Source organism: Melospiza georgiana, chromosome 2, assembly GCF_028018845.1.
Source record: "Melospiza georgiana isolate bMelGeo1 chromosome 2, bMelGeo1.pri, whole genome shotgun sequence".
NCBI lineage: Eukaryota > Metazoa > Chordata > Aves > Passeriformes > Passerellidae > Melospiza > Melospiza georgiana.
The window spans coordinates 52,116,269-52,142,886 of record NC_080431.1 but is presented as its reverse complement, the minus strand read 5'-3'; the positions used below and the strand labels follow the sequence as shown (position 1 = coordinate 52,142,886).

Below are 26,618 nucleotides of genomic sequence, written 5' to 3'. Positions count from 1 at the left end.
ACTCTTGCCTTGACTTTATGGCTTGGCTTTGTGGTAAGTTTGCTAAAAATTGCCTTTTCATCCCAAGTTGGCACAGGGATCCTGCCCGGCCTCACTCAGAGCATGTGTGCATGGGGCGGTGCAGCTCCATCCAAGCATGGCTGCTCCATTGTCCCAGCCACATCCAGGCTGGGATGTCCTGCTGGGAGAAGTCCCACTTGCTGGTGCACCATATTGCATTGCTGTAGTCAGAAGGCTTCTGAATCACATCTGGCACGTGCCCTTCAGCTCTGGTTGTCTGAGGGATTCACGCCCACTGGTTTGAGTAAGGTCTACCTCACCACAGCATTAGATTTATCAGATACTTCTGATTCCTCATCCCTTTCCCTTCCAGGCAGGCTCCTGGTTGTTGCTGGCACTAGTTCTGTGTGTTGCCTCAGCACACCATCCACTGCTAACATCACATTTGCCCCTGATTTACCCTGGAGTCACTGTAGGGGGCAAGGCAAGTCCTGTTTTTCCAATATTGTATATTTTTCTAAGCTTCCTATTCCAGCATTTTTCTATTTAACATGTGAGAGAAGAATATAATTTAAATAATAATTTAGAAAAAAATATATTGTGCAAAAAGGGATTTCACCCCCTTTAACCGATGGGAATGCAGCTGCACACTTTCTACCCTTATGTTTTCCACCATTATCTCCACTGCAGAGGTCCTAGTCTTGGCAGGGATGCAAGCACCTTCTTGCCTAAGCTCTGGCATCCTTTTCAGAGCATATAAAAGTGTGCAATAAAAGAGATGGAGAGGCTCAGGCATCCTCTCTGCATTATATCAGCTGATGAAGTAGTGCCAGGGTGATAATGGAGGGAAACCTTGGCAGGGCAAAAGCCTGCATGAGCAAAGTGGGCAGCAGACTGAGCCCAGTCTCCCATCAAACCCACGTGTGGCTGATGGGCATGTGGCATGTCACCAGAAGAGCACTTTGCCAGGGAGCCACAGTCACCAAGGGGTGATGGCATTTCATAAGCCTAGACAGGGAAAGGCAAAGCATAAGGACTGAGCTGCATTCCTTGAGCACTTGGGACACTCTCATCAGCATGCAGAACAGCTTTACTAAACCGAGCATGCTCTCCTGACCTCATATTCAGAGGAGTAACTCAGCTGAACCCAACACGACTGCTTATAATGTGTGAAATTCTAAAATGAGGAATTGGCGAATGAGGAAATAGCTCTTCCGGTCACACTGCGATCCATAAATTCTTAATTCTGGTGCTTGTCTGGAAGCAGCCATCTCAGCTCATTCCTACCAGCTATCCTCACAGTGGAGTGATTTCACAGGATGGTTATTTTTTCAGAACAGGGAAAGCATTCATTGGAAATGCACCACCCCGCTGTCAGTATAAATTGCAGACTTCTTGAGGCTTTTGAAAGATGAGCTTCAGTGAATGGAACCAGGAGACCTGATGCTTTTGCAGTCCCCAGATATCCTTTGTACTACTTTATCAGGAAGTGTTGCCCTCTTCCCTCTCCATGAGGACTGGTTTAGGGGCTTGAGCTGCAGTTCCTGAATTGGTGCAGTTCACAGCCCTGCATAATAAGGTACAAGCAGACCATGGCCTGCTTACCCTAAGTGTCAGATTGGAAACTGAACAGCTGGGAGCTGAATCACACTCAGTTCAGCTGTTTTTGCCACATAGCAAAAATACAATGGAGGTAACCAAACCCCTAGGATTGTAGTCCACCAACACTTCTGACTTAGACACTAAGCAATACATATTAGTGTTCCATTTTACATTTAGGATTTTAGAATGTTGCCAATCAGAGCCAGAGCTTTAGAATCAACAGTTACGTCAAACCCAGTTTCTTCAGCTAAAAAGAAGGAATTCAGAGGAAAGTTTTTATTGTTCCCCATCCCTCTCCTTTCCCTCCATCCCCCTCCTCCACAGGATATCTATTGTGAATTAAATTACAATAAAACATGTATTTTCAGAGCTTAACCTAAAGAGCAAATGATTCTATAAGTTTCATTTAAGCGTACAAACCTCCATGGCTTATAGGCTCAGGAGAGCTGCGGTGTCTCCTCTTTGCTCTGTTTGCTCAATCACAGGATGAACGACAGCATATTTCACTGTGGCTCAAGATGTGAGCTAGGACTTGCCTTAAATCTCCTGAGAGTGATCTTTACAATTCCCAATGTAATCCTGGATTTTCCCCTAAAAGCTAATTCAGGAGGGGAAAAAAAAGTTTTTGTTCAGGTCATATATTTGCAGCGTCCCCTCGGTTCTTCCTGCCACTGGTTAAATAAAAGAGCTGTTCTTCACTTCCCCTCCTTTTCCATCATGCCCAGGAGCCATGTCAGTTACTTAGGTACGTTGTCAGGAAGACAATGTATAGTAGCACTTCGGCATCTTTCCTCAAAATATATCATGCAAAAGTAATCATTGGCAAAACACTATTTAGCTAGTGGCAACTTGCAGATATTGTAAAGTTTAAATTAATAGCAACAACAGTGGGAAATTAAATTGTTTATTATTCTTGAGAGAGAAATCTGTGTACCTTTTATGCCTTGAAACTACTTTCTAATCTTATTATTTAAAAAATAATGACCCAGTCCTATTATTTTTCTTTTTTTGCCAACCTATCAAGCCTTAAGTATGTTGGTTTCAAAATGGTTTGAGCAAAAACTCATTAGAATTATATGCTCCATCTGTTTTTCTCATTGGAAGCTTTATAAAACACTCCTTCAAATGAATCAAAGATAACTGTGAAATACTGAAGTAATGTGCTTGTTTTGTTCTGTTTTGTTTTTTTTTTTCACTCTTTGCAGTTAAAAAGCGCCAAGGAATTAGCAGAAATCAATGGGCATGATGAATCTCAAGCAAATGTAGGTACATCTGTCTCTGTGTAGATTTGGTACATGTATGTGTATGGTCTCAAATTTACTGTGTATGTCTTAAAGCTGATAGAATGGCTGAATGATTTGCACATCAAGTTTGAAGTGTCTGTTTTTTTTTTTCTTGAAGCCACAGGTTCAAATCCCAGCAAACTTCATTCAAGGTAGATAAATTGGGTTCCATGCAATTTACTTCGTAGGATTTATTTGGATGAGACTTTAACAACCAGTGTCCTACTTGCTGAATGTGGGTGTTAAAGATACCATGGAAACGACTGCAAAAGAAATGCTTTTCCTTAGTGTCCTGTCCAGGATTAGTCAAGCTACAAAGTTCCACCATTTGTCTCTGTGGCTGCCACCTTGCACCTGGGCAAGCCTGGCTGTATTTCAGTTCTGAGTGAGGTGGTTTGTATATGGGTATAATTTTGAAACAGTTAATTTTCACAAGAGGACTAAATTAATTCACTGAATCATTATTTAGTCCAAAAACATTAAAGGACTCTTAAAGTCGTGTGTTTTAAAAACCTGCTGCCAAAAAAAAAAAAAACTTGCTTCTATTATTTCCTTTATGATTGCCATCAAAACAGCAATTTCCATAAGGGGGGAAGAGGAAAAAAAAAGGGAAAGTTTCCTGCTATGTTTGTCATTCAAACCATGAGTCTTTGTCATAAACATATGAATATTAAAACCAATTATATATGATAGCTTCCTCCTGGCCAAGTGAACTAGCAACAATTTAAACACTAATATATTTTAACATCTACTTCAGTCCATGTGTTGTGTAATTGCTCAGTCAGGAAAACAGTTTTATTTTAAACCTGAATGGAAGGCTCAAGTTTTGAGAACTGCTTTTTTGATAAGGAAATGTTGTTCTCTTTTTTTAATCCTTTCCTAAATCTCATTCATTGTGATCCCTTTCCGCAGTGAAGTCGATAGAGCCTCGTAGCTCTCAGCGTTTGGACAGGAGACATTCAATATTGTCTGATAGCTCCAACAAATCTGCAGCTGCAGTCTGTCTGCACAGCATCCCACTGCCCCTTTGAAAGATTCTGTTTGCAAACCAAAAATACATTAATCCAATGATGATCTTGAAATACTCACATATGCTCGCTAAAAAATGGTCGTTGTACAATAAATAGTTGATTGCAGGTTTCCCAAAGGAAATCCTAAAGAAATAGCCACATGTAAGTCTCATAAACTCTCTAAAAGAACTTTCTTCCTCACCAAAAATGTAGTTGTAACAGTGTTTTGTGGTATTGAAATGTTTTAAAGGGAAATTACCTGAAAGCTTCAAGCTGTACCATTCTGGCTCATATGTAACTGCATAAACAGATGTGCTTGAAAATTTTATGTTTATATAATATAGAGGTTTAAATAGCATTAAAAGGAAACATTTCAATTGTGTAAGAGAGTGTTTTGGTCCACAGTGCCCAAATATCTAAAACAAAATATTTCAGAACCTTTGGTCAATAGTAAATTTTTCAAAATGTAATATTTTGATCCAGTTTGTAATTGTACAAGCTCTCAAAGGCTTGAATTTTCCATAGGATAGAAACTGTATTTTATGCCCCTCTTTTCCATGAGCCTTTCCCCTGCTGATCTCATAGCAATATATGACTCTTAAGAAAAGAAGTCAATACCTAGATTAATGGCAAAGAGGGAAACCAGATAGTTACAATTATTGAGTCACAGTTGCAGCCATGTATTCAACAATAATACCACCATGGAATCAGAAAAAGCACAGCAGTATAAATGAAAATAGAGAAATAGAGGGAAAGAACTGATGTTAAAACATTTGCTACAATAATGAACTTTGTAAAATGGAAGCTGAAGTGCCTTTTAAACAATTGTCATTCATATCAAATATGTAGCACTCAGGTGCTGTGCCTTGCAGGTTGTCTCCATATATATTCTCAGCAGACTCCATGGGTTTTGCCCCTGGCCACTGTGCAAATCAGGGATGATCAAAGAGAAGGAGGCTTGGTGGCTCCTACGTGGTTCTTAGTGAACTGTGATGCATATAATTGGATTAGGACATATTTGTTACAGATGACAGGTTGAATTCAGCAAATTAAATACCTCTACATGCCGAGTAATAGTGGGAGGTGTTGGTAAGGAGAAATGGCAACGTATGCCTGTACACTGAACACACAATCTTATCTTCACACTGTGGCATATTTAGATTACTTTGCAGAAAATCAGGCTCCTAGAAAGGACAGAAGAAACTTTAAGCACAGTGTACACACATCAAGAAAGCCTATACTGTAACCTTAAAGATTACTTTCTTCACCCAGGATTTCTCCTGATTCCACTAGTCTGCATCATCTTTTGCATTAGAAAATTATGTTATTTATATTATTATAAAACATGGAAATATTTTTCTTAGCAAAAGCAGATACAGATGAAAATATATATATACTTAGACGTATCCTGGTCTTCTACATACTTATGAGACCATCCTGAAAGGGAGACAAGGATCTGGACACCTTTGGAAAAAGATTAAACTTCCCTCCTGAAGTAATTTGTAGGTGCCCAACCTACAAACTAACCTTCATTTTTTTTCTCTTGTTTTCACAAGAAAATTAACTAAGTTGACTAAGGGGCTGGAGAAATTGCAATGTCACATTCCCTGCATGTCAGTTCACACAAAGTCTGCGGGGGTAGGATAGACCAAAATTTTAGTGTATTGCCAGTACATCTGTTATTTCCAGAAAGCAAAACCATCTTACAAGGTTCTCTACAGAGTCATAAGGGTGTTTCATGAGTGATTTGCCAGGTACATGCAGTAATATTTGTTATGGCTGTTGACATTTCCCAGCTATGCTCTGTGTCAGGAAAGGCCAGATGTCGGGCGTAGGCAGTACACAAAGCCCAGGATTCTGGTTGGGTGTTAGCAGAGACTTCAACAGCCAGCACTGCCAGAGGTGCTGTCACTGAGTGCTCACTTGCATCAGTGCCGTGCTTTGGAAGAGATCAGTCCTTGCTTCTAATCTGACCCCGTTTTCATTTCCTCTTCATTGCTGCATATAATGGTATTTCATTCACATCTCTGTCTTAACCGAAGTGAAAATAATGACCAATGGACAATCATAATTTCAGATATAATCCTCTTCAAGCATGTTTCCAGACTCTTGGGACCTGAATATTCCCAACATGAAAAAAATAATCTTGCTTGGGAGCTGTGCTTGAGTAGAGATTATTTTGCAAACTGAAAATGCTAATCACATGTTTTGCGATTAACTCTAAAAAGACAATTTATTCTCCTACTCTTCCTGTAAGTTCAGTGGCTTTCTGTGAAGCCCTTAGTACATAAATTAATTTTGTGTTCTGATCAAAGATCTCCTTTTGCTCATTGCTGAATTCAGTAAAGATATAGCACTGCACGCAAATACAGTGAATAAGTCCCTTTGGTTTGGAGGTCAGAAGGTTAAAATCCTTGGTATCCCTCTACTGTAAATGGAGAAAGGAAGATTTTTTTTTTTTTTTTTTTTTATACAAGTCTCACTTTAGAGTTACTCAGTGATCTTCCAGGAGTTTGTTGCACTCCTTTGTCAGCTATCTGCCTTCCTTAGATGGCAGCTGTGAATAACTCCTACCCTTTGTAAAAGCGCTGTAAAATTGTAATCAAGATTATCAGTTTGCCATATTCAGACCAAAGCAAGACATGGTTAATGGTCACAGAAGGATTTTTAATTCTGATTGCAATTTCATGGCAAAGTCCTGACATTGTTGAAGTGACTAAAGAAATTCCCATGAGGTTAAAAAATCAGAAATTTGCCAAAAGACTTTAAAGGGTTACCTCATTATCACCAAGATGTAATAAAATTTCAGAGAGTGAAACTGACTTCACCACAAGGGGTTTTTTGACCATCTTTTTGAGTTTTGTTGTTTGAACAAAATACCGACTTTGACCGCATTCAGCTGTCTGCCTTCAGTTAGCGTGTCCCACAGCTTGGACACAATGTTCTGTGGGTTTTTATCCAGACACAAAATCAATAATATTAAGTAGGGATGCATTTTTCCATTTGAATGCTTGAAGCTGTTGTCAGAGCATTTCTTGAGTAGAACCAAACATCTTACTTTTAATGTTGATTCTTCCTTTAAATTTTGTCTTTTGTATTTGCTTTTGAAGCAGTTTCCAGATGATCCCTGGTTCTGAGGAGGGGGGATATATCACTGCATTGTTCACTTTATGCTACACTGACAGTGATCATATTCCTAAGTATGTCCTAGATTTCTCTTTTCAAAGAATAGGTTAATCACTGATGATCTTCATCAAAGAAAAGATGGTTCTTAAGTGAGGCTTACTTTTGCCACAAGTCAGGCAAAGATTTAAAAAGCTAACCCTCTTCAACTTTTGGAAATCTCTGTCATTCCATCAAACTCATCAGAGTTAACTTCCTGTACTTCCCTATGCAGAACTTTAATTTAGGCATCCAAAGGTGCCTACTGTGAATGTTTTATATAAGTGTATGTTAGTACACACATGCCATTTGTGTGGCATCTCCACTTAGTGTGGCAGTGTCAAATTGAGCCAGGTGAGATGGAAAGGACCTTGAACACAGGGAGAGGAGTAGGAGCTAGAAGAGTGCAAAATCATCCCAGTAGGTTGGGAGTGTGGGACAGAAGTTGATCATCTTTAGTGATGAAGATCCCAAGTGATTGCTGATTCTTCTGCTTCACTTCCTTGTGCGTGCTACAGTCATTTCCCGGTTATCCCACTCTTCAAAAGGCTTGCTCTTCCCAGAGCAGCACAGGCTTGCAATAAAAAATGTGCTCAATATGGCTTACATAAGAGCAATTTGAGTCAAGTTACAGGCCAGAAAACCCCAGTGCAGGCCTTGCATATGTCAGGAATTGTCTGTTTCTCTCCTGTCTGAGCTTCCCAGGTTTGTAAGCTGTGAACCTTTGCCTCAGCAAACTGATGTTAGTCACTGAGTACCTTCCTTGGGCTCCCCACAATGAGGTCCTCTGGCCTCGCAGCAGGCATTTCTGGAGCACATGGATGTGACTGGGCACTGCAGAAAATGAGGTGATGCTTTAGAGGATAAAGGGTCCTGGTGGCCTCTCCATACCCATGGGCTCAAGGCTGACATTCCCTGCAGAGAATGCCAAAACTTGGGGTTTGTCTCTCTGCCACACCTGAGAAGAAAAGAGCACAAGCTATGGACACCCTCCAACCCCTTTTGTTGTAACTTCTCCCTCCTGCAGGTGTGTAAAGAGAGCAGGCAGGAATAACGGAGAGTGCAGGGATGAGGACAGCTCCTTGAGAAGAGAGGAGTGGGGTTTGGTTTCTCATCATGGGTGTGCTGTGTCGTTAGGAGAAGGTGCAAGGAGCCTTAACCTGATTGGATTGGAGCTGTCAGGGGGGCTCTAGAGGGACACATTTACTGTCTGTATTCAGGTTCTTCTCTCTGGTGGGGCCAGTACCAGGGGGTGAGGAATGGCTGTGACTCTTTCTACTCCCCACCATTTCCATTCCAGATATTTATTTGTAGCCCTTCCATCACTCATTTCTTCTCATTTCCTTCAATTTAAGGCACATGGAGCATGATAAATTCAAGCAGCTCTGACCGTTCACAGCTCAGCAGCTTTCCTACTTACTGCGACAGGCATGAGGAATGACCACCTCCTGAATTCAATACCACGAGGCCTGAAAAGTAGCAGGAGTTTAACAGCCTGTTTAGGATGTTATCAAAGAGCCCACTCAGCCTTCAGAAGTTCTTTTACACTGGTAGATCAAATCTCCCCGAGTTCCCCCCTTTGCCACCCCAGCCCTGGTTTGCCATTTCAGAAGACAACGAGAGTTTCATTAGCATGGTACAGATGTCTGTGCTGGCTAAATCAGAGTCTCTGAGATTCCAGCCATGATTGAACCCTACAGGGAGCAAACAGGGAGCAGACCAAGGTATATTCTGACACAGAATGTGCTGCCTGAAGTGGATCTGGGTTCTAGCAATAACCCCTTTGATAATGTGCAGCAAGAAATCACACCACTTCTCTTGTCCCTAATTAAGAGTGTCAGAGTGACTTGGCTTTTGATTGCAGTGAATTCTGATCATCTGAGGGAGGAGAAAGAGAACTCTGAGACACAATGATAAAACCCATTCAGCCACCCACTCAGCAAATCACAAAAGTTTTTTTTTACTTTAAATTTCATATCAGCTCCACAGGAAGACAGATCTTAAGTGCCCAGAGCTACCTGACATTTTAATAATATCTGATCATTATATGGAGCCTTTCATCCCAAAGCATTTTCCGCGAGTATTTATACTGCACACGTACACAGGAGTCATCCTGTCATTTCTGGTGAGGAATAACATTCAGCCTTATACATATGCAGCTGTGGGCTTAACCCACACAGTGTGCAAGGAGATTGGCTTGTCAGAGCACTCAGCCTCCCCCACAACCACCTGAAAGATGATGGGCCACCTCTGCTGCAGCCACAAACCTGCTACTGCAGTTCTGGGGGTTGTGCACCACACTCACGCGCCTTCCAACCGGCTTTCAAGGAATAGACAGGGAAAAAGTGACAGAAGTGAGAAAAGAACTTCAATATTCCCAAGAGCCACTCTTCATGGAATGGTTTTGAAAGGGCTTTAAGGATCATCTAGTTCCAATCCCCTGCCATGAGCTGAGACAGCTTTTACTAGACTAGATTGCTCAAAGCCCCATCCAGCCTGGCCTGAAACACTTCCAGGAATGGGGGATCCACAACTTCTCTGGGCAACCTATGCCAGTGTCTCACCACCCTCACAGTAAAGAATTTCTTCCTTGAATCTGATCTAAACCTGCCCTGTCAGTGTGAAGCCATTTCTACTTGTCCTGTTCCAACATGGCCTTGTAAAAAGTCCCTCTCCAGCTCCCTTGCAGCCCCCTTTAGGTGTGTGAAGATACTCTAAGATCTCTGATACTCTAAGGTCTCTCGTTAGAACCTTCTCTTCTCCAGGCTGAACAACCCCAACTGCCCTGTCCTCACAGGAGAGTTGCTCCAGCCCTTTTATCGTCTTCATGACCCTCCTCTGACATTGCTCCAGCAGGTCCCTGTCCTTCCTACATTAGGAGCCCCAGAGCTGATGCAGCCCTGCAGGTGGGGTCTCACCAGAGCAGAGCAGAGCAGAGGGGCAGAATCCCCTCCCTCACCCTTCTTTGATGCAGACCAGGATACAATTGGTTTTCTGGGCTGCACACTCACATTGCTGGGTCATGTATTATCTTCTCATCAAACAATATTCCCAAGTCACTCTAAGGAACCTCAGAAAGAGTTTGTCATCCTGATCAAGATCCACTCCAAAGGAATAAGAACTCCAAAGTGCTTAGGTACTTTTTCCATTTTCACATGTGGAGATTCCTAAAGTTAATATCTTTCAAACACAAAACCATGAAGAAAATCATTCACTCTCATAAGACATTTAAGGTTGGTTTTCCCTGACAATTACTTGTTTTTATTTCAACAAAGTCATTTTCAAAACTTCTACAAGTCTCAAAAGGAAACAAACTGCCTTTTTTTTTGCTCTCTCTCTCTCTCTTTAACTTTTCTTTTGAAATTGCATAATTCTAGAGGATATTGCAAGAGTGATATTTGTGCTAAAGACCATTTCAAAAGGTTTTCACAAATTCTCAATCTCAAGTAAACATGAAGTACCTCCTCCTCGCTGACTTCAGCAGAGCTGGTGGGCAAGTGATGCTTTCATTCAGCCAGCCATTGGTTTGCTGCAATTCCCTAAAACAAAGTGTGCAAAATGACAATTACCTTTTATCTTGCAAAACAACCACCTTCACATCACATAAAACATCTGTGTTAAAGTCATCAGGAACCTACACATAAATCCAGCTTTAGAAAATGAAGCAAACTGATCATACTTTTGAAAATAAGCGTGAAGTAGCTTTCCTATTAGTCATCCATATTTTGCATATGTACATTCCCGTAAAATAAATGGGCTCAAATACAATGAAAGAATATAAAGAGATAATTTCAATGAGAAAAGCATTTTCAGATTATTGCTAGTTGCCTAAAACTCAGCAGGTGAAAGTTACAACAGTAAAAGCTTTATAATGAAAAACCTGAAAGCATCTCTCTGGCAAATGGATCAGAAAAATAGGATGTCAAGAGCACCATAATACAATTAATCTTCACTCTTGAAAATGCTTCTATTGTGTGGGATAAATCAGATAAACAAACCTTAGATCCATCCATTTGAAGTTTTTCATTCACAAGGTCTTACATTCACAGGTCTAATTTGTCTACATTGCCATTCCTATAATTTTAATGCTAGATAACTTTTCAAGTTTTCAGCTGCTTATTTATTAATACCAGTGCACTCTTAAATTTACATTAACAGTAAATATTATATTAGCATATTTGAAAAGTAAATTTCTATATGAGTGTCCTTTAAAAGTAATTGCAATGTGATGTTTCTGACAAAACCAACGCTGGCTTCTTGCACAGAACAAAATAAGTTACCAAGTTCAGGCTTGATTTGAATGCAATGATGAAACCTTGTGTCTATAATTTCTAATGATAGACCAGTCATATACACCAGCAGTGTAGCATATGGCACGTGTGTCCTTCTGCATCACTTGGTAGGTAGTAGAAGGAAAAGGATCTTGTAAGACCCTGGAAAAAAACACTGAAAAGCAAAGGGGTTTTTTTATGAATTTTTGACCTGGTGCTAACTCTAACAGTGGCACTAGGTAGTTGTGAGAGCTCTGGTTTTGGGCAGATGGTTGGGTGCCTCCTTCCTTGCCTCATTCTTTTCATATGTGATGCACCACTGCAAAGTTTTACTGAGTTTTTTTAAACTGAGTTATCCCAGTACAAATAGAGAAGGCCAAGAAACCTCTCTGCATATAGAGGGTGTGTCACAAGGCCATTTAACTTCGTGCTAGGCACTTTTCTAAAACCAATTCTTAGGCTGTGAGGAGCCAGGACCATGTAAAATATGAGCTTTCTAGGAAGTAGTTAATTCACCAGCACAAGATAATTCATTTGAAGCAACAAAAGAATGATATTAATCAAAATTGCAAGCAATTTTCTAGTCAGAATATTTTTAGAGGAGTAGTCATCAGAGAGTCAGAAACAGTCACTGAAGAGGACAGACTGAGAGAAGAGCTATGTAAAACACACGATATTTTTTAAAGTTAGGACAGTTTTAAGCTACTTTCAGAGTTCAGACACTCACCAAATTGTCACACATCACATCACACAACACAGTGTGCAGCTGATGAAGGGGAAAAAGTTCCATTAAAGAAAGAATTAAAGACATTTGGCCTAAACCAAGCATCACTGGTTTTGGGAGATGCTGAATCCTTGCAGCCTGACAGAGGCAAGGTGGTCGTAGCTCCCTGGAATGAACCGAACCTGCAGCTACACAGAGCACATATTCTTCACAGGCATGTGGCAGAACACAAATCTACAACCCATGCACCACATGGGTCCATCTATATACACGTGGCCAGCCCCACTGATCAGCACAAACTCAGCATCATAAACATGAACAGCACTGAGGTACACAAACAGGTTAAGGTCCATTAGTGGGAAATACAACTGCAGGCTTACATATATACACAATGTGAATCCCTCCAGAAACTGGACTTTGACTCCCAGGCTGTCCCATAACTGGCTCCTACACACACACACACACACACACACACACAGACATACAGACACACAGACACAGACACAGACACACAGACACACACATACACACACACACACACACACACACACATACACACAAAGTGTGTTTAGCCATTCCCCAGACTCCATGGTGTCCCCAGTTGGTGGCTTGGACAGCCAGGTCTCTCTAACTGCAGCACTCCAGGGTGCAGTGGCTCTCTGATTGCTGATCCCACTCCAGCTGCTCTGCTCAGATGCCCTCATGGGCCCCCATGCACACATAACAGAGTCACTCACCCAGAAAAAGAGACATTATTTTGGTGGGTTTTATACACTGATCAGGGCCCTTTCATGGCCAGACAAGTGTACTGACCAGCAACCTGGTTACATGCAGCCACTGCCTTTTATCCCCTCCCAAACTGCCATGATCCCTTCTTTTCCTGCTACTTCTTCCCCTGCTGAGGACCTCAGCTAGGTTTTGTACAACCCCATAATCCTCTGCTCCTACGTCCCATAACAAGTCCCAGATTCCTACAGGCAATGCTCCCTCAGTCTGTAGGATGTTTCAGAGAGGTGGACTGATGTCATGTTCGGCCCCTGGGGCTGATACTTTCCTGTGACACCCCTGGGAGGAGCTGGGTCAGGGGACTCTGCTTTCTCTGATTAGGTTATCACATTTTCCCCATCTGTAATGGTGCCTCTATACTCCTTTGTGCTTGTGGAAACAAAACTTGAATCACAAGTATCACAAGGATGGAGCAAGTGATTGTGGTTGGAAAATCCCTTCTGCAGGGGACAGAGGCACCCTCTGTTGATAAGGGTGCAGGACTGGGATGCTGCAGAGAAACTGCTGAGCCATTGGATTGCTGCCTTTCTCTTGCACATCCATGTGCCCTGCCACTGCAGCTGATCCTGCTCGGAGCAGAAGGCTGGACTAGAGATCTCCCAAGGTCATCTGCCTGATTTTGTGATGCTGTGATCATCTGAGTCACAATCACTGCCTGTGAGTGTACTCATACATTGCCCCTTTTGCAAGGAAATTTGATTTAAGTTAAATTTCAATAAGCTCTTTCACTGTAGCTTAGTTCAACTTGGATTGAATAATTTTGAATTCACCATGGATAAGAACATAGACAAGGACAGTAGCCCATTCTCAACTGACAACCATGCTAAGCTGTCAGCAGTTGTCCTGTACCTCAACCTTGCATGTCCCCATAAATTTAAGATGCCTGACTTGATGTGCATTGAAAGTATTGCAAGGCTTCCATTCACTTGATTGGTTATTGAATTATGCTCCACTCAGGTTAAAACTGCAAGATTAAATTTTCAGATGTAGTTCTGAAGCACATTTAAAGAAAGACTAGCAAAGCAAACCCATCTATACCAGACTACAGGAGGTTCACAGATAAATGCAAATAAATTAAATATATACAATTCTTCATACTGCAGACCAGTTTTTACCCAAGTTTGCAGTCAAACCTGCCTGGTCCTCAATAAGTAGTTTGGGCAAACTCACCTGAAGTCCCAGCCCAGTTCTGTGTGCTCAGAGCAGGCACACATATATATGCCTTTCAATATCTTATAGGCTGTGGCTTTGGTATCTTGTGTGCGTGGCTCTTTCTTCTGCCAGGGTTTTAAAATTGCCTTTTATTTCCAAGCTTACAGCATCACTCTGGCCTGCTGTTAATAGCCTGCAAGATTTTTGCTTATGTTTCAAATATATAGTTTTTTTCTCCTCCTACTCATTTTCTCTCATAAGTCCCCTGGCTGATGAGAAAGTGTTGTGTATCCCTTACATATAACAACATTCAGCAGTTGCTCTGTTTTTCCTGCTGTGACAAACATCAAGTCTTTCCTTTTTCTGCCACTGTTTTAATGCCACAGACAATTGGCTTTGTACGTATAATAAAAATGCAAACCTTTCCAGAGGCTGGTAGGTTTATGGGATTTTTACTGGGCCTTTCAGAAGACACAATATTATTTTTAATCCCTTACCACATAATTCTTCAGAATTCTATAAACTACAACAAAGAAAATGAGGTATTTGAAGACAGTATGCAAGCAGTCATTATTCCCCCTAGATTCAAAGATAATTATCAAATACTTGGATTACCAAGAGAGTGGAGGGAATATTTCATCTCTTTGAATATCTTTGCATCCTGGGCACATGTCAGGTATCTTCAGTGGCACGTTCATTAAATCCTATACTCTGCCTTTCAAAGGAGAATTCTGGACAGCAGATGGTATAGAACTGCACTCTGGCCAGAGGGGTTTCCAGGTGGGGCAGCTACTGTGCAAGCCCTGCTCAACTCCTGCTCAGTGGTTATGGAGAATATAAAGTCCTCAGTCCCCCCATTTTTAGGGATGCAGGCTAGCATGTATTTTCAGGCAAGAACAAATATTTTATATTGTCTGCCTTTTTTGCACTAGTTTAAGACTGACCTGAAGAGGATTAATGCTATCTAGATTGAGAACTTTTTATTTAATATCTTACTTTTCCGTAGGGGAGAAAAGAAACCAATAAAGGAGAGAAAGATCCAAGTCATCCAGCCTAAATATCTGGAGTTTTCTGATCTGCTAGAGCCCTGGAGTGCAGAGCTAGCCTTTTTTTCTTACAGGATCTCTGACTATCTCTTCTACTCTTCAGGAGCTCTGTGTCTTTCACTGGCAAAAAGACACAGAGTGGAAAGTGCTCTTCTCTTAAGAGTCACTCTCTCATTTGCTGTGTGTCCAGTGTTAGACACAGCTTCTCTCTGGACAGTGAGACCAGGCAACTTTTGGAGCAATATATTTACCCGTGCCTCTTCCAAAAGAAGCCAAGATACTTGAGTGAATGATGAAAAGCAAACTTCTCTCCCACCTTACATCTAGGAAGTGCAAAACTGCCATGTATGACTCTCCATAGCTATCAGCTCTGTGTCAATGGTGGTCTCAGAGAGCTACTTGTGGAAATTAATAGTTCATGGGATAAAATTGTCATTTCATCCAGCAAGCTCTCCTGAAAGTTTTCCAGAAAGACTTTCTGTTTCTCCCTCCCTGGTTCAAATGCAGGGAGCCCTGAATGAAAATGTTGGTCCCAAGTAATATTCTACAGAACCATAGGGATTTCAATCCCGTGAGGCAAATTCATGTCTTTTCATCATCTGCTGATGGATTAAAGTGTCATTTGCAGGAAAGAGCTCCAAGCTGGCAATGGTGAGAGCATCACACAGAGTGGTTGCATTCATACTGAGCAGCTCTGGAGCTGTCGTCATCAAATTGGTCCCCTTTGTTTTCCAATGCCGGACACAATTTGTGAATAATAAATAGGACCAGGTCCCTAATGATCTCCAGGTGTGATTTAACCTGGATTAAGCTTTTCACACACAGTGTTTAGTTCTTGCAAGGTCATGTCATTTCTAATAAGTACCAATTTGCACATGCTCAGCTGTGTTCTTGTCCTTTAATGCAGTAACTGACAGATGGTAGCAAAATATTCCTTTTGTAATGAAACCTGCTGAAGGAGACTGCTTAGGGCCTCAGAAAATATAATTTGCCAAATAAAGAATGGTCTCCAGGAAAGAAAGGAAATACTGTAATGCAGTATATATTAAATCATTTTCCTCAGGCATCTGGTGATCAGTCGTTTTTTCTCACATCAGAGAGGTGACCTGACTGGTTTTTTCCAATTATTTATTGCCTCATTCACCTTTGTACTTTTAAAAGTCTTGTTTCTGCGGGTTGACATAAGTAGTGCCTCTAAAAACATGTAAATTAACTGCATGAAGATTTATTGTAAAGGTTTCATAGGTACCAGATTTGTATCTGCAGTATGCTGTCAGATTCTTAAGGTTTTCACTTATGCTATAATTAACCCAGTTTCTGGGTGAATTTCACACCCATTTTTTAGACCCAATTATGCCATTTCTCTTGAACCACTATTAATTCCTAGCAGCATTGCTACTGAATTCTGATTTAGTTTATATGACTATGCACACCCTGTATTTTCTCATGGCCTGTGCAAATTTCTTTTGGCAGCTGAATACATCAGAGTGATCTAATTTATTATCTTCTGTGAGGCAGGTAGCATTGAATGGCAGAAACTTCTCATTTTAAAGCCTCCAAGAACCTGCAACTTTCTTCTAAAGCCAGTGGTTTGCTGGGTATCTATCTTTGTCACTCATTTCCTCAGGCTTCCCCATAAAAAAATTTTTTACTCTTTTATCCTCTGTTCCAGCATACAGCTAAGGAGGACTTGATGTGACTTCCTTTAGCATCCATTTACACTGTCCTATAAATCATACAAAACGTTCTGCACAGGCTCAAATCTAGGCATTAAATGAGAATCCATCTGTTCCTTGCTCCCAATGGGATTATAGTTTCTTTCTCTGCATCACTGCTTGACAAAACTTCTAATCCCACCTGAAACTACGAGTGTGCTGTGTTTGGGGCCTGTTATATCAAATACATATCTCTCTGCTCCCACCTTCCCCCCTCAGGATTTGCTATTTTTAGACTGCTTTTCCATCTCTGATGAAGTCAAAGTTGCATCTTAAGCTGTACAAGCTCTGGTGGTATCTGCTGCTCTGCTTTTCTGCTGCAGTATCACAAAATCTGTCATCCAGCTCTGTTCTGATCTGTAACCCTCTTGTCATTACTGCCCTCTTGGAGAAAGTCATGTAAACACCTTTTGTTTCAGTTTCTTCTTTCACTGCTTTTGGATGTCATGGCCAGCAGGAGATCAGAATTTGCATTAGCCTTTGGCTCTGTCAGGAGGAGAATCAACAGTGCTGGACAATTTAAAGCATGCTGCTGCTTCTGCTACAGTGTGCCTTGTGCATTACAACACTACAGGAGTGTCAATGCCAAGGTGATGGAGCTGCCAGAGCACCCAGGAGCACCCTTGTTTTCAGAGAGGATCACTGCCAACTCTTGAACTGCAGACTCCCAAAACTAAAGATACACAACTGAAAAGTTATTTGATCTCTACTAACTAAAAAGCCAGCAAAGGTTGACATGTGCACAACTCCATATAGACCTGAGGCCAGGAGAAACACCTCAGCTGCCCATTACAACTGTGACAAAGCCCAGATCACCGAATGGACCTCACGCCTCCTTTGGTGCAGGCCAGGGCCTGTCAGAGCCCCTTGTTTCTGGGGCTGGGGATGCACATGTGCATGTATGTCACTTGTGTGCACACAGAGTTCCTTGGCTGACAGATGGCAGCTTGTTCTTCCTTGTGACACGAAGGAGCACTGGTAGCCATGATGCGTCTGAGCCACCAGGCTGCTGCCCCTTGGAGCAGGCCTGTGAAGAGCACAGACTATGTCACTGAGCACAGACTACGTCATTTTGGCTCATGCTGTTTGTAGTTTCTTTTTCTTTTTCAATTAAAAATGGGGAAGTGTGTGACTCTTTTTACCAATCTCACAGACTGTGAAGCCTTTAGTCATCCATAAAGAGGCACATTTGACATACTTTAGAGTTTATGCCTTTTTTTAGCATGGATTATTCACACCTTCAGAAATGCCTTCAAGCAATCCAAGCCCAGTGTCCCTCTTCTATTGCCAAAAATCCTTGCCAGAAGTTTTGGAGCAAGGCATCACATCAAGGGTATGTCCTAAATGAGCCACATCATTATACCAAATAGTACATATTTCCTTGCATTTAAGGCTGCCCAGTCCCACACAACCTTCAGCAACTTACCTTGACTCCCTCAAATAGAACAGGAGCACCATTCCTTCACAGTCCCACCTCACAGCACCGTGTCTCCAGCACCATGCTCTCTGCCTCCAAGGTTTTGCATGGACCTGCTGAGCATTCCCCAGAGCAGATGCAGCAGGGTGAGTCACGGCCTCACCGAGGAACGAGTCATTGCACATTGGCTGCTCCATGGAAACAGCCCATGGATATGCTTGAATATCGTGCAATACACTCTGAGGTCACTTGCGTGCCTTGGAAATAATTTATTTCCTTCATCTGTGCCCAGTCACACAACTGCCTGGCTACTTCTGATGGAGCATCTGCTATGTGATCTCTCAGATGAAAATTTAGGTGGTTCAGGACACCTGATTCCAGAAAAGAAAGAGCTCCAAGTGGGAGCCTTGACTTGTTTGCCCTTCAGGTTGGTGCTCTTTCAGTCCTTAAAATAAGATGGCTTTATGCAAAACACCTGTTAGGAATGGTCTTCCTGAAATGGGGGTGCTGACCCCCAAAACATGCCAAAACATGTTGTTTGGGATGGGCCAATGCCATGCCAGACGCCAGGCACTGGTTGAAGAGTGTAACAGGGCAGAGGGTTGTGCTCTAGTAGCTAGAAATGTTGTTAGTGACTGCTGAATTTACTCTTATGGCTGTAGCTGAATGTCTCCATCCATGTTCCCTGGAGGCGGTCTTGGTTTACAGATTTAATAGCTACAAAATGTGAATTTTCTGACCATTCCCACATTTATGGCACAATCTCTCCAGCTGTTATAATGAAGAAGCACTAGCAACAAAGTTATTACTTACTCCTCAAGCAAAATTTCTCTTCTTGGCAGCACTTGGCATGAAGGTAGTTCAAAATGTGTCTTAATAATCTGCAAACAAATCAATTATTTATAATTGTCTTGTCTTTAGATGTGAATTAAAGTAATGATTTTTTTTTATATAGTTAAAAGAAAGCAGACAAGTTTCATTGAGATAAATGAAATCTACATGACCACCTGTTTGTTTTTTAAACTTTATAGGAAATCAATGTATTGACAGTAGCATTGGTCAACCAGGACAGAGAAAAAAACTCAGAGAAACGAAGCCCAGGTCTAAAATCAGAGAAAGAGGCACTATTAATAGGTAAGAGAACCCCAAAGAAGATTTCTGAGAACAAAATGCCTTCTAACAGGTCTCTGTTTTGCAGATATGTTTACACACATCTTTGTGCTAAGTAAAAAAGAAAAAATAATAGAATTTTTTTTTTTTTATCTGGGTTCAAAATGGCTTTTAGTAAGAAAAAATCCTAAAATGCAACTGAACTTTGCCATTCTGAAAATTTCTGCAGTTTAATGAAAGGATTTCAGGTATGAAGAAAATTGCAGAATCTAAAGTCATCATATATTCATGCTGTATTTAGACTTGCAGCATAAATGTATGATGACTTTATTTACATCAAGATTTAGCAGGCCAGAGTTGTATAGCTTGTTATATGTTTATTAGAAAAAGTGGTGAAGGAGAAGAGGATGGAAATAATATTAGTAAACTACCAAGCAAAAAATATATCTACTACATGTATTAAGCAAGCCAGATTTATGCCTTTGACATTAGGTGAGGGAATTAGCAATATGAATATTTATAAAGAATACCACAAGGACTGTCATACCCTTTACCTAGAATAAAATTTTTAAAATAAACTCTTAAAATAGTGCCTAAAGCTTATAGGCAGTGGGCCAGCTAACTAGCATTTAGCCACACAGAACTGGCTGTACCCATGCCACCCTTGGAGGGAACATGCCCCATGTTTAGACCCACACATATTTTGCATTTGGTTTCAGCGGAGTAGGTTTTCAGGTAGTATGAAGGCCCACAGCTCCAAAGCATACCCTGTGGCATGGCAACAGAAATGTTGAGCTGAAAGAACAGGTTTAATTTCTTTGGTTTGGTCTTTTCACAAATCAGTGGTATCCTGATAAATAGTAGTAGTTCCAAGACTGCCTTAGTTTGTTTAAATGCAACTCGTTTTCATCACCTAGGCACCAGGAAGATTGCTGGCCTATTGCTGAGGCACAGATTCAGCAGTTCACAAGTTCAATTCAGACCAAAGAGGTCATTTAAAAGTGAAGAATGTATCTAAACATTTAAAGTGCTTAGTACACAAACTCCCTGTGATTAGTGAGATGCAAACAGTGGAATATACAGAAATGTATGACTTGATTGAATTCTGCTTTTTATAATTAAATCCAGAAGTTTTAATTGCAGGGGCAGTACTTGATCTTCTCGAAGTTCAGTCTGTGAGAAAGACTGCAAGAATGGGATTTAAAAAACGGAATAACAAACTTTTTTTCTAGGTCACTCAATATCTGACTGTAACGAATGGTGGCAGTGTACCAAAGTGGGTCCTGAACATCTGCTGTTCAGTGGCACACTCAGATAAGCAGAATAACCTCAGTTAAGGTATTACTGGTCATGATACTCCACAACTGACTCACTGTTACAATCCAAAGATTAAAGATTCCTCAAGATAGATTTCATGTTATCTCTTCCTCTGAGGCATGATCAGATATGGCAAGGGAATAATGGGCCTTGCCACCATCCACTCACTAAGTTTTTCTGTATTTTAAAAAAATGCAGTGTTGTCTTCGAGGAAAAGAGCATAAAAGAAAAAAAATTGTCATGGAACTCCAGTCAATAATTACAAAATATTGACAAATTACTTATTATTTACATTATATGAAAGAGCTGGCTTTGAATGTCCTGAATTCAAAAGCCTCAGGAACCACATAACAGATGCAATGACACTGGTAACATGTGATTTGAGTACAAATTGGATTTCCAGTCATCTCACCCAAGTGTGATGGTCTTGACTTCTGCTTCTAGATCTCTTGTGTGGTTACCTGTAGTCACCCACAGCACAAAGACGGTCACTGCTGCTAGGACTTGCCATAGTAAAAAATTTATTATATGCCACTTCAAATGCAGGACCAGAAGTTTGTAAATGCTGTTTGAAAAGTGGAGGAGGAAAAAAGGTGTGCTTTGCAAAGCCAGTCTAAAATGCGTTAAATATTGCTTATCAGTTTCAACCACGGCCAGTACTTAGGGAAAAACTAAATCCAAGATTATCCAAATTCATTCAGCATCAAGAAAGCAGTATGGCCTGCAGTACACAAGATACAGTGACCCATTTTTGTCATTTGTAAGCATTTTTAATCCTGGTGTTTGTGATTTAAGTATAAGAAACTTCCCCTAGGGTGGTTCAGCTAAGAAGCCCATCCAAAGAGAGTTGAAAATATTTGTTCTGATTCTTACAGTTCAGCTCTCCCCAAACAGCCAGTAACACACATGCCATTTTGTATTTTCACTGTTTGCTTAGAAGAAGAGAAATTGGGTAGTGCTTTTAATAGCAATACTGATGCCCCAAATCTTGTTTTCTCTGGTCATCATTATTAATACTGTCACTTGATTTTCACTGCAAAAAAAGACCTCTAGACTTAGATCCTGACTCCTTCTAAGCCATTTTTAATTCCCATACCTTTTATGATCATCCTGAAACAACAATGAAGATAGACAGAACATGCTCTCTCTTAAGAAAGAGTAAATAAGCAAATGTGTCATAAGGCATTTGTGTTTTCTTCAGCAGCATTTAGGGGTAATACGGATTAAGTACTTTTCATAACCAGCATCTGCATAATTACTAGAAAAATTTGAGGGAGTGAGGGTTCTGACACAGTTGTATGAAACGTTTTCACAACAGAGAATCCAGTGAAGGGTAAAAAAACAATAATTTTACCATTACTATATCCACAATTTTATATTGGTAAATCAAGCATAAAATTAGTAGTTGAAATGCTCCCGGCAAGGCTTTGTTTAGAAATTCCTTTATTCATCAGTATATTATCTTGGTCACTTACTTGCTAACTGCTGTCATTCCTGAAGATGAGCTATTGTATTTAGCACATTACTATGACTGTATTAAAAATGTGCTGGTTTGTTATGTTTATTGGGTTGTGCAAGGAAAATAGGAGTCATAATTCATGCTGAAAAACCTCAGAACAGACTCTTCAGAATTATTTTGCCAATTTTAATGATACAGTGTCTCAAGTAATTTTAACACTTTGTGTCTGTTTGTTTTTAATACAGGTATCATATCCACATTTCTTCACGTCCACCCTTTTGGAGCCAATATAGAGTATCTTTGGTCTTATATGCAGCAGTTGGACTCTAGGGTAAAAAAAAATTAATCAAAATCTGTTTTGTCTTTAGAAATACTGTATTATTCTTTACTGCAGGTTAAACTCTTCATGCATTTCCATTAGAAAGATAATGGGATATGGGGCTTGGGGGTTTGCAGTCTTTATTCATTTGCAAATTACAGTACACATGCTTGTGTTAAGGTCTTTGCCTCAAACTGCTTAGCTATCCTTTGTGGCACTGAAAAGCAGAGCTCTAAATGGCAAAGACTAGCAGCTGATTTTATGACACGTGATTCTGAAATATAGCTGGGAGAAAAAAAGCAGAACAAGAGGCAGGCATGGCCATCAAACTGTGCAGTTTTTGGAGATGGCCCTTTGTTCTTTGAAAAGCTGTAAGTTGTATGTCACACTGAACCTTTATGATCACAGGAATGGACCATGTTTCATGTCTTTTGTCTCCATGTGGGAGCAGACACAACCACATAAAGGAATTGGGTGCACTAATTTCAGTGAAGCTGTGGCCAAGACAAAAGCGAGGCCAACACAAAACAGTGTGCAAAGTGTTTAATGCATCAGTTCATACAGTCTACAGTCGATAAATACCTGTAGGATAAGATTCTTGACTTACTTTTTAATATCTGCTGTAGAATGAGATGAAATCAAGCCCCCAAATAGGCCTATTTCTCTGCACTGAATATTAAGCAAGTCAGAAGGTGAGAAGCTCAAGTGTGAAATGATCAGGTGAATGGTACTCCAAGTGCTAAGCAGCAGCTTAGCAGATGCAGGGGTCACTCTGTGGCAGCCATAGCTCTGTCCCATGTCTGGCAATACTTGGGTGATGGTGCTTTCCCAGATCTTGCAACACATCTCCTTTGATCCTGGTAATGTTTTGTTCCTGAGCAGCCCCCTCAGCCCATAGCTAAGATCAGCTTCTCAATGCTTTGGTGAGCTGCTTCATGCTTCTGGATGATCCTGGATCCTTCTCTGTTTCTATGAAAAAGTGTAGAGCTAAAAGCAGAGGAGATCCTGAACTAGAAGCACACTAGAATTACAACAGGCTGCATTGATGAGTGAGGAAGGATGATGAATTTGGTAGGCACTGCCTTCAGGCCATGGCAACTCAGGTTTGCTAGTGCTTTACAGCCCACTGCCACCCACAATGAAAAGGGAGTAGGGGATGAGGATGGGAGAAACAGGTGAGAAACTGGTGAATTTCAATTTATTTTTTTTTTAATATCTGGTTTTATCAAGACCTGATGAATCCAGAGCTTCACACCCCCACCCATTCTTCTGCTTCTCTGTGCCCCTGCCACACATACACTTTGCTTAGTCTTGTCCTGCATCACCCAGTCTGCCCAATCTCCTCAGTTATCTTTCAAGTCCCTCCTTAACACGGCATTTGTCAAAGTTTCAACTGCTTTTTTCCCTGGATGACTTCTGCAGCTCTGTATCTCTTGAGTGATGACAGCAGTCATTCCAAAATATGGACTCTCTGGGCTCCAGCCCTGCTGCTCATTGCTTCTCCCTAGTGAGCTCTCCAGCATTCTCACCCTGCACTGCTGTGGTCCCTTCTTGTGCCTGGCTGTGGGCTCTGCCCTTGAGTTTTTGCTCACATGAGTAACACGTGGGCTCCTGTGAGGCTGCCAGGGTCAAGCTCTTGACTTGCAAACAGAGCCCTCAAGGAAGGAGCGTTGTCTGCCATCTCTGCAGCTACCTCTGGACCCACCTACTGCATAATAAACACGAGCTGCAAAATTTGACCTCGTTGGTTTATTTTGGAAGCAACTGCTTGTAGAAACAAATTACTTTTTAATAGCGCGATCCAGAGATGCAATCTCAGAGATGAATTTCAATTACTTTCCATGGTTAGCCTGTCATTCCTCGCCTGAACAGGAATGATAAGGTCAGCATACCCATGTGGGCTGAGGGCTCAGTATACATTGCACAAAAGTAACCAGACACCCACTACTGCCATGTGAGTACTTAAAAGATGGGTTGGATGACACTGAGGCTTTAGACTGCCTCCAGCACTGAGTTTTGGTGCCACCTTTAAAAAATAATTTAATCTTTCTGCTGCACTAACCTCTACAGAAAAATAAGAGGCAATAGATATTTTCTTACCCCCCATGGGTGCAGTGAAGTATAAATAGCACATTTTATGTTTATATACTGTTTCAAAAAGGAAAGGTTTCTCCATGGAAGGTTTCTACTACTATGAATAAGCAGAAATATCATTATTTCCTGATAAACCTTTCAAACCATGGAGATACCTGTGGATGACAGGCAGCACCCATAGATTTCTTTGCTGTTCCTTTCATGACCACCACTTTAGAAGCAGTAGGATAAAATGGCTCATATTCCATGATTGTTCATTTCTTGACTTCCCTACTGATTATACCAGAAAGGTTGCCTTTGTGAAAGTGTTTTCTGTAATGAGAGCATCTTGCCTATTAGGAAGGTGAGCAGTCATTAAGGTTTCAAAATGATAAAAACATCCTGAGCAATGCAGAACTGGGAGCTTTACTGCTTAATTATCTGGGGCTGCTGAACTGGGTAAGACCAAGGGAAGGTGGCTCCATGGATAGTCAGCCTTCAGTAACAACAGGGAGCTGATCAAAATATTTTTGAAAGAGAAAAGCTGATGGAGCTGGGAAAAGCATTCAAAACCATGTAGGCTGAGAAGAAGAATAAGGTCCCATCTGCTTCCTCGTCGTCACAAGAGCACCTATGACTGTAGTTTTTAGATGGACTTCGTACCACACTGTGGCCACAGCCTCAGCATGGCAGTTGCCATTGCTTTACAGGGGGATGCTTTACAGGCATCTACAACAGCAAAATCATTCCTTCAAGGAATCTGCACTTGCTTTGGAGTCTGGAAAGTCATATCAGGCTAAGGTTAAAAAAATGGTTGGCTGTTTTCATATGGCCTGGATTCGTCTCCCCCCACACCCCTATTGCATCTCTTCTCAATGTTTCCTCTTTACAAGCTACAGGACAGCTTTCTCACTTCAATTTTACCTTTGTTTCTTTCTCAGATCTCTGCAAATGAGATAGAAATGCTTTTGATGAGACTGCCACGCATGTTTAAACAAGAATTCACTGGTGTAGGAGCAACACTGGAAAAGAGGTGGAAGTTTTGTGCCTTTGAAGGAATTAAAACTGTCTGACTGTGACTAGTAATGAAGCTATGCAGAAGAAGAATTCCTAGAGCATGGCAGGGTTATAAAGTATTAAAGTAAGAAATTTGGGTTTGGGCACATAGTAGTATGTTTTCAAAGTTATCCAAGCCTAATTTTAGTTACATTTGTGACGTTCTCTTGTGAGTGGAAATGTAGTTGTGCACCAGTTCCTAAAATAAAATAAAATTTCAAAAAAAGTTTCAAAATGTGACAGATTGTTTCCTATGAAAACTGAAGAAAGATACCACAGTCATAATGATTTCAAAATACTACATGTCCTACATCTAAGAAAAGCTCATTGAGCAAACAGTTAAGGAGAAAGATTGCTGGTTATGGTCGCTAAGCTACAGCGATCTATATGTGATATGTAATAGAACTCATTAAGTTTTGTTATAGAAAGTTCTTTCTGTTTAGTAAGAGAATTGACTGATTTTACAGTGAGGAAAAGCATACCAAAAGAAAACTTGAAGATGTGTCTGAGGTTATTGTATTTTGTAAATTAAGTTATATGCTGTACCAGGGATTTTTGCCTTATTGAAAGAGGCCTGAAAATGTGATTGGAGTCCTCAAGAATGCTTTATCAAGAATATTATTTTTCTAATGTAACTATTCTCCATTACAAGTTCTTTTAACATGGATTGCATATCAATTTTCATAAACATGTAAATAAGGAAGAAACCAGTGTTACTGTATTGTATTTGGTATGTAACATTCAGGTTTATGCATCAAAATAAATATTCAGTTGCATTACTGTTACAAATTTTATAGCAGATATATTAATTTTTATCAATAAATATGACTTCTACCATATTGTTTGCATAAGTATTTCTTCTGACGTTATTGAATTTTAATTGATCCAGCAAGAGATTCCTGGAACATCTTTCCCCTACATGAACTATTAATTGCAGATGACTTTGTTAATTGAATTATAAATCAAGAAAGAGCTTGCAATATTAGCTAAGATTAAAATATTGGTAGAAGAAGTAGCAGCATGGGCCTTTGATTTTATTTTTCAACAAGCAAATGGGTGAAAAGTGAACACATTCAAATTTCCTCTTTTCATTGTTTTGTTGGGTAAGAGCTGCTG

General features: G+C 40.6%; 1 protein-coding gene across 8 annotated transcripts in view; it reads left to right on the top strand.

The window, feature by feature from the left end:
- ENOX1 (ecto-NOX disulfide-thiol exchanger 1) overlaps window positions 1-26,339 on the top strand; it is a 356,767-nt gene extending 330,428 nt beyond the window's left edge. For all 8 annotated transcript variants that reach the window (XM_058045129.1, XM_058045130.1, XM_058045124.1 and 5 more), the window contains 4 exons: window positions 2,808-2,864; window positions 19,200-19,302; window positions 22,300-22,385; window positions 25,388-26,339. In XM_058045129.1, the coding sequence (XP_057901112.1) occupies window positions 2,808-2,864; window positions 19,200-19,302; window positions 22,300-22,385; window positions 25,388-25,519 (378 nt within the window). In that variant the 3' untranslated portion in view covers window positions 25,520-26,339. The remainder of the gene's footprint in view (window positions 1-2,807; window positions 2,865-19,199; window positions 19,303-22,299; window positions 22,386-25,387) is intronic.
- Window positions 26,340-26,618: the final 279 nt, after the last annotated feature.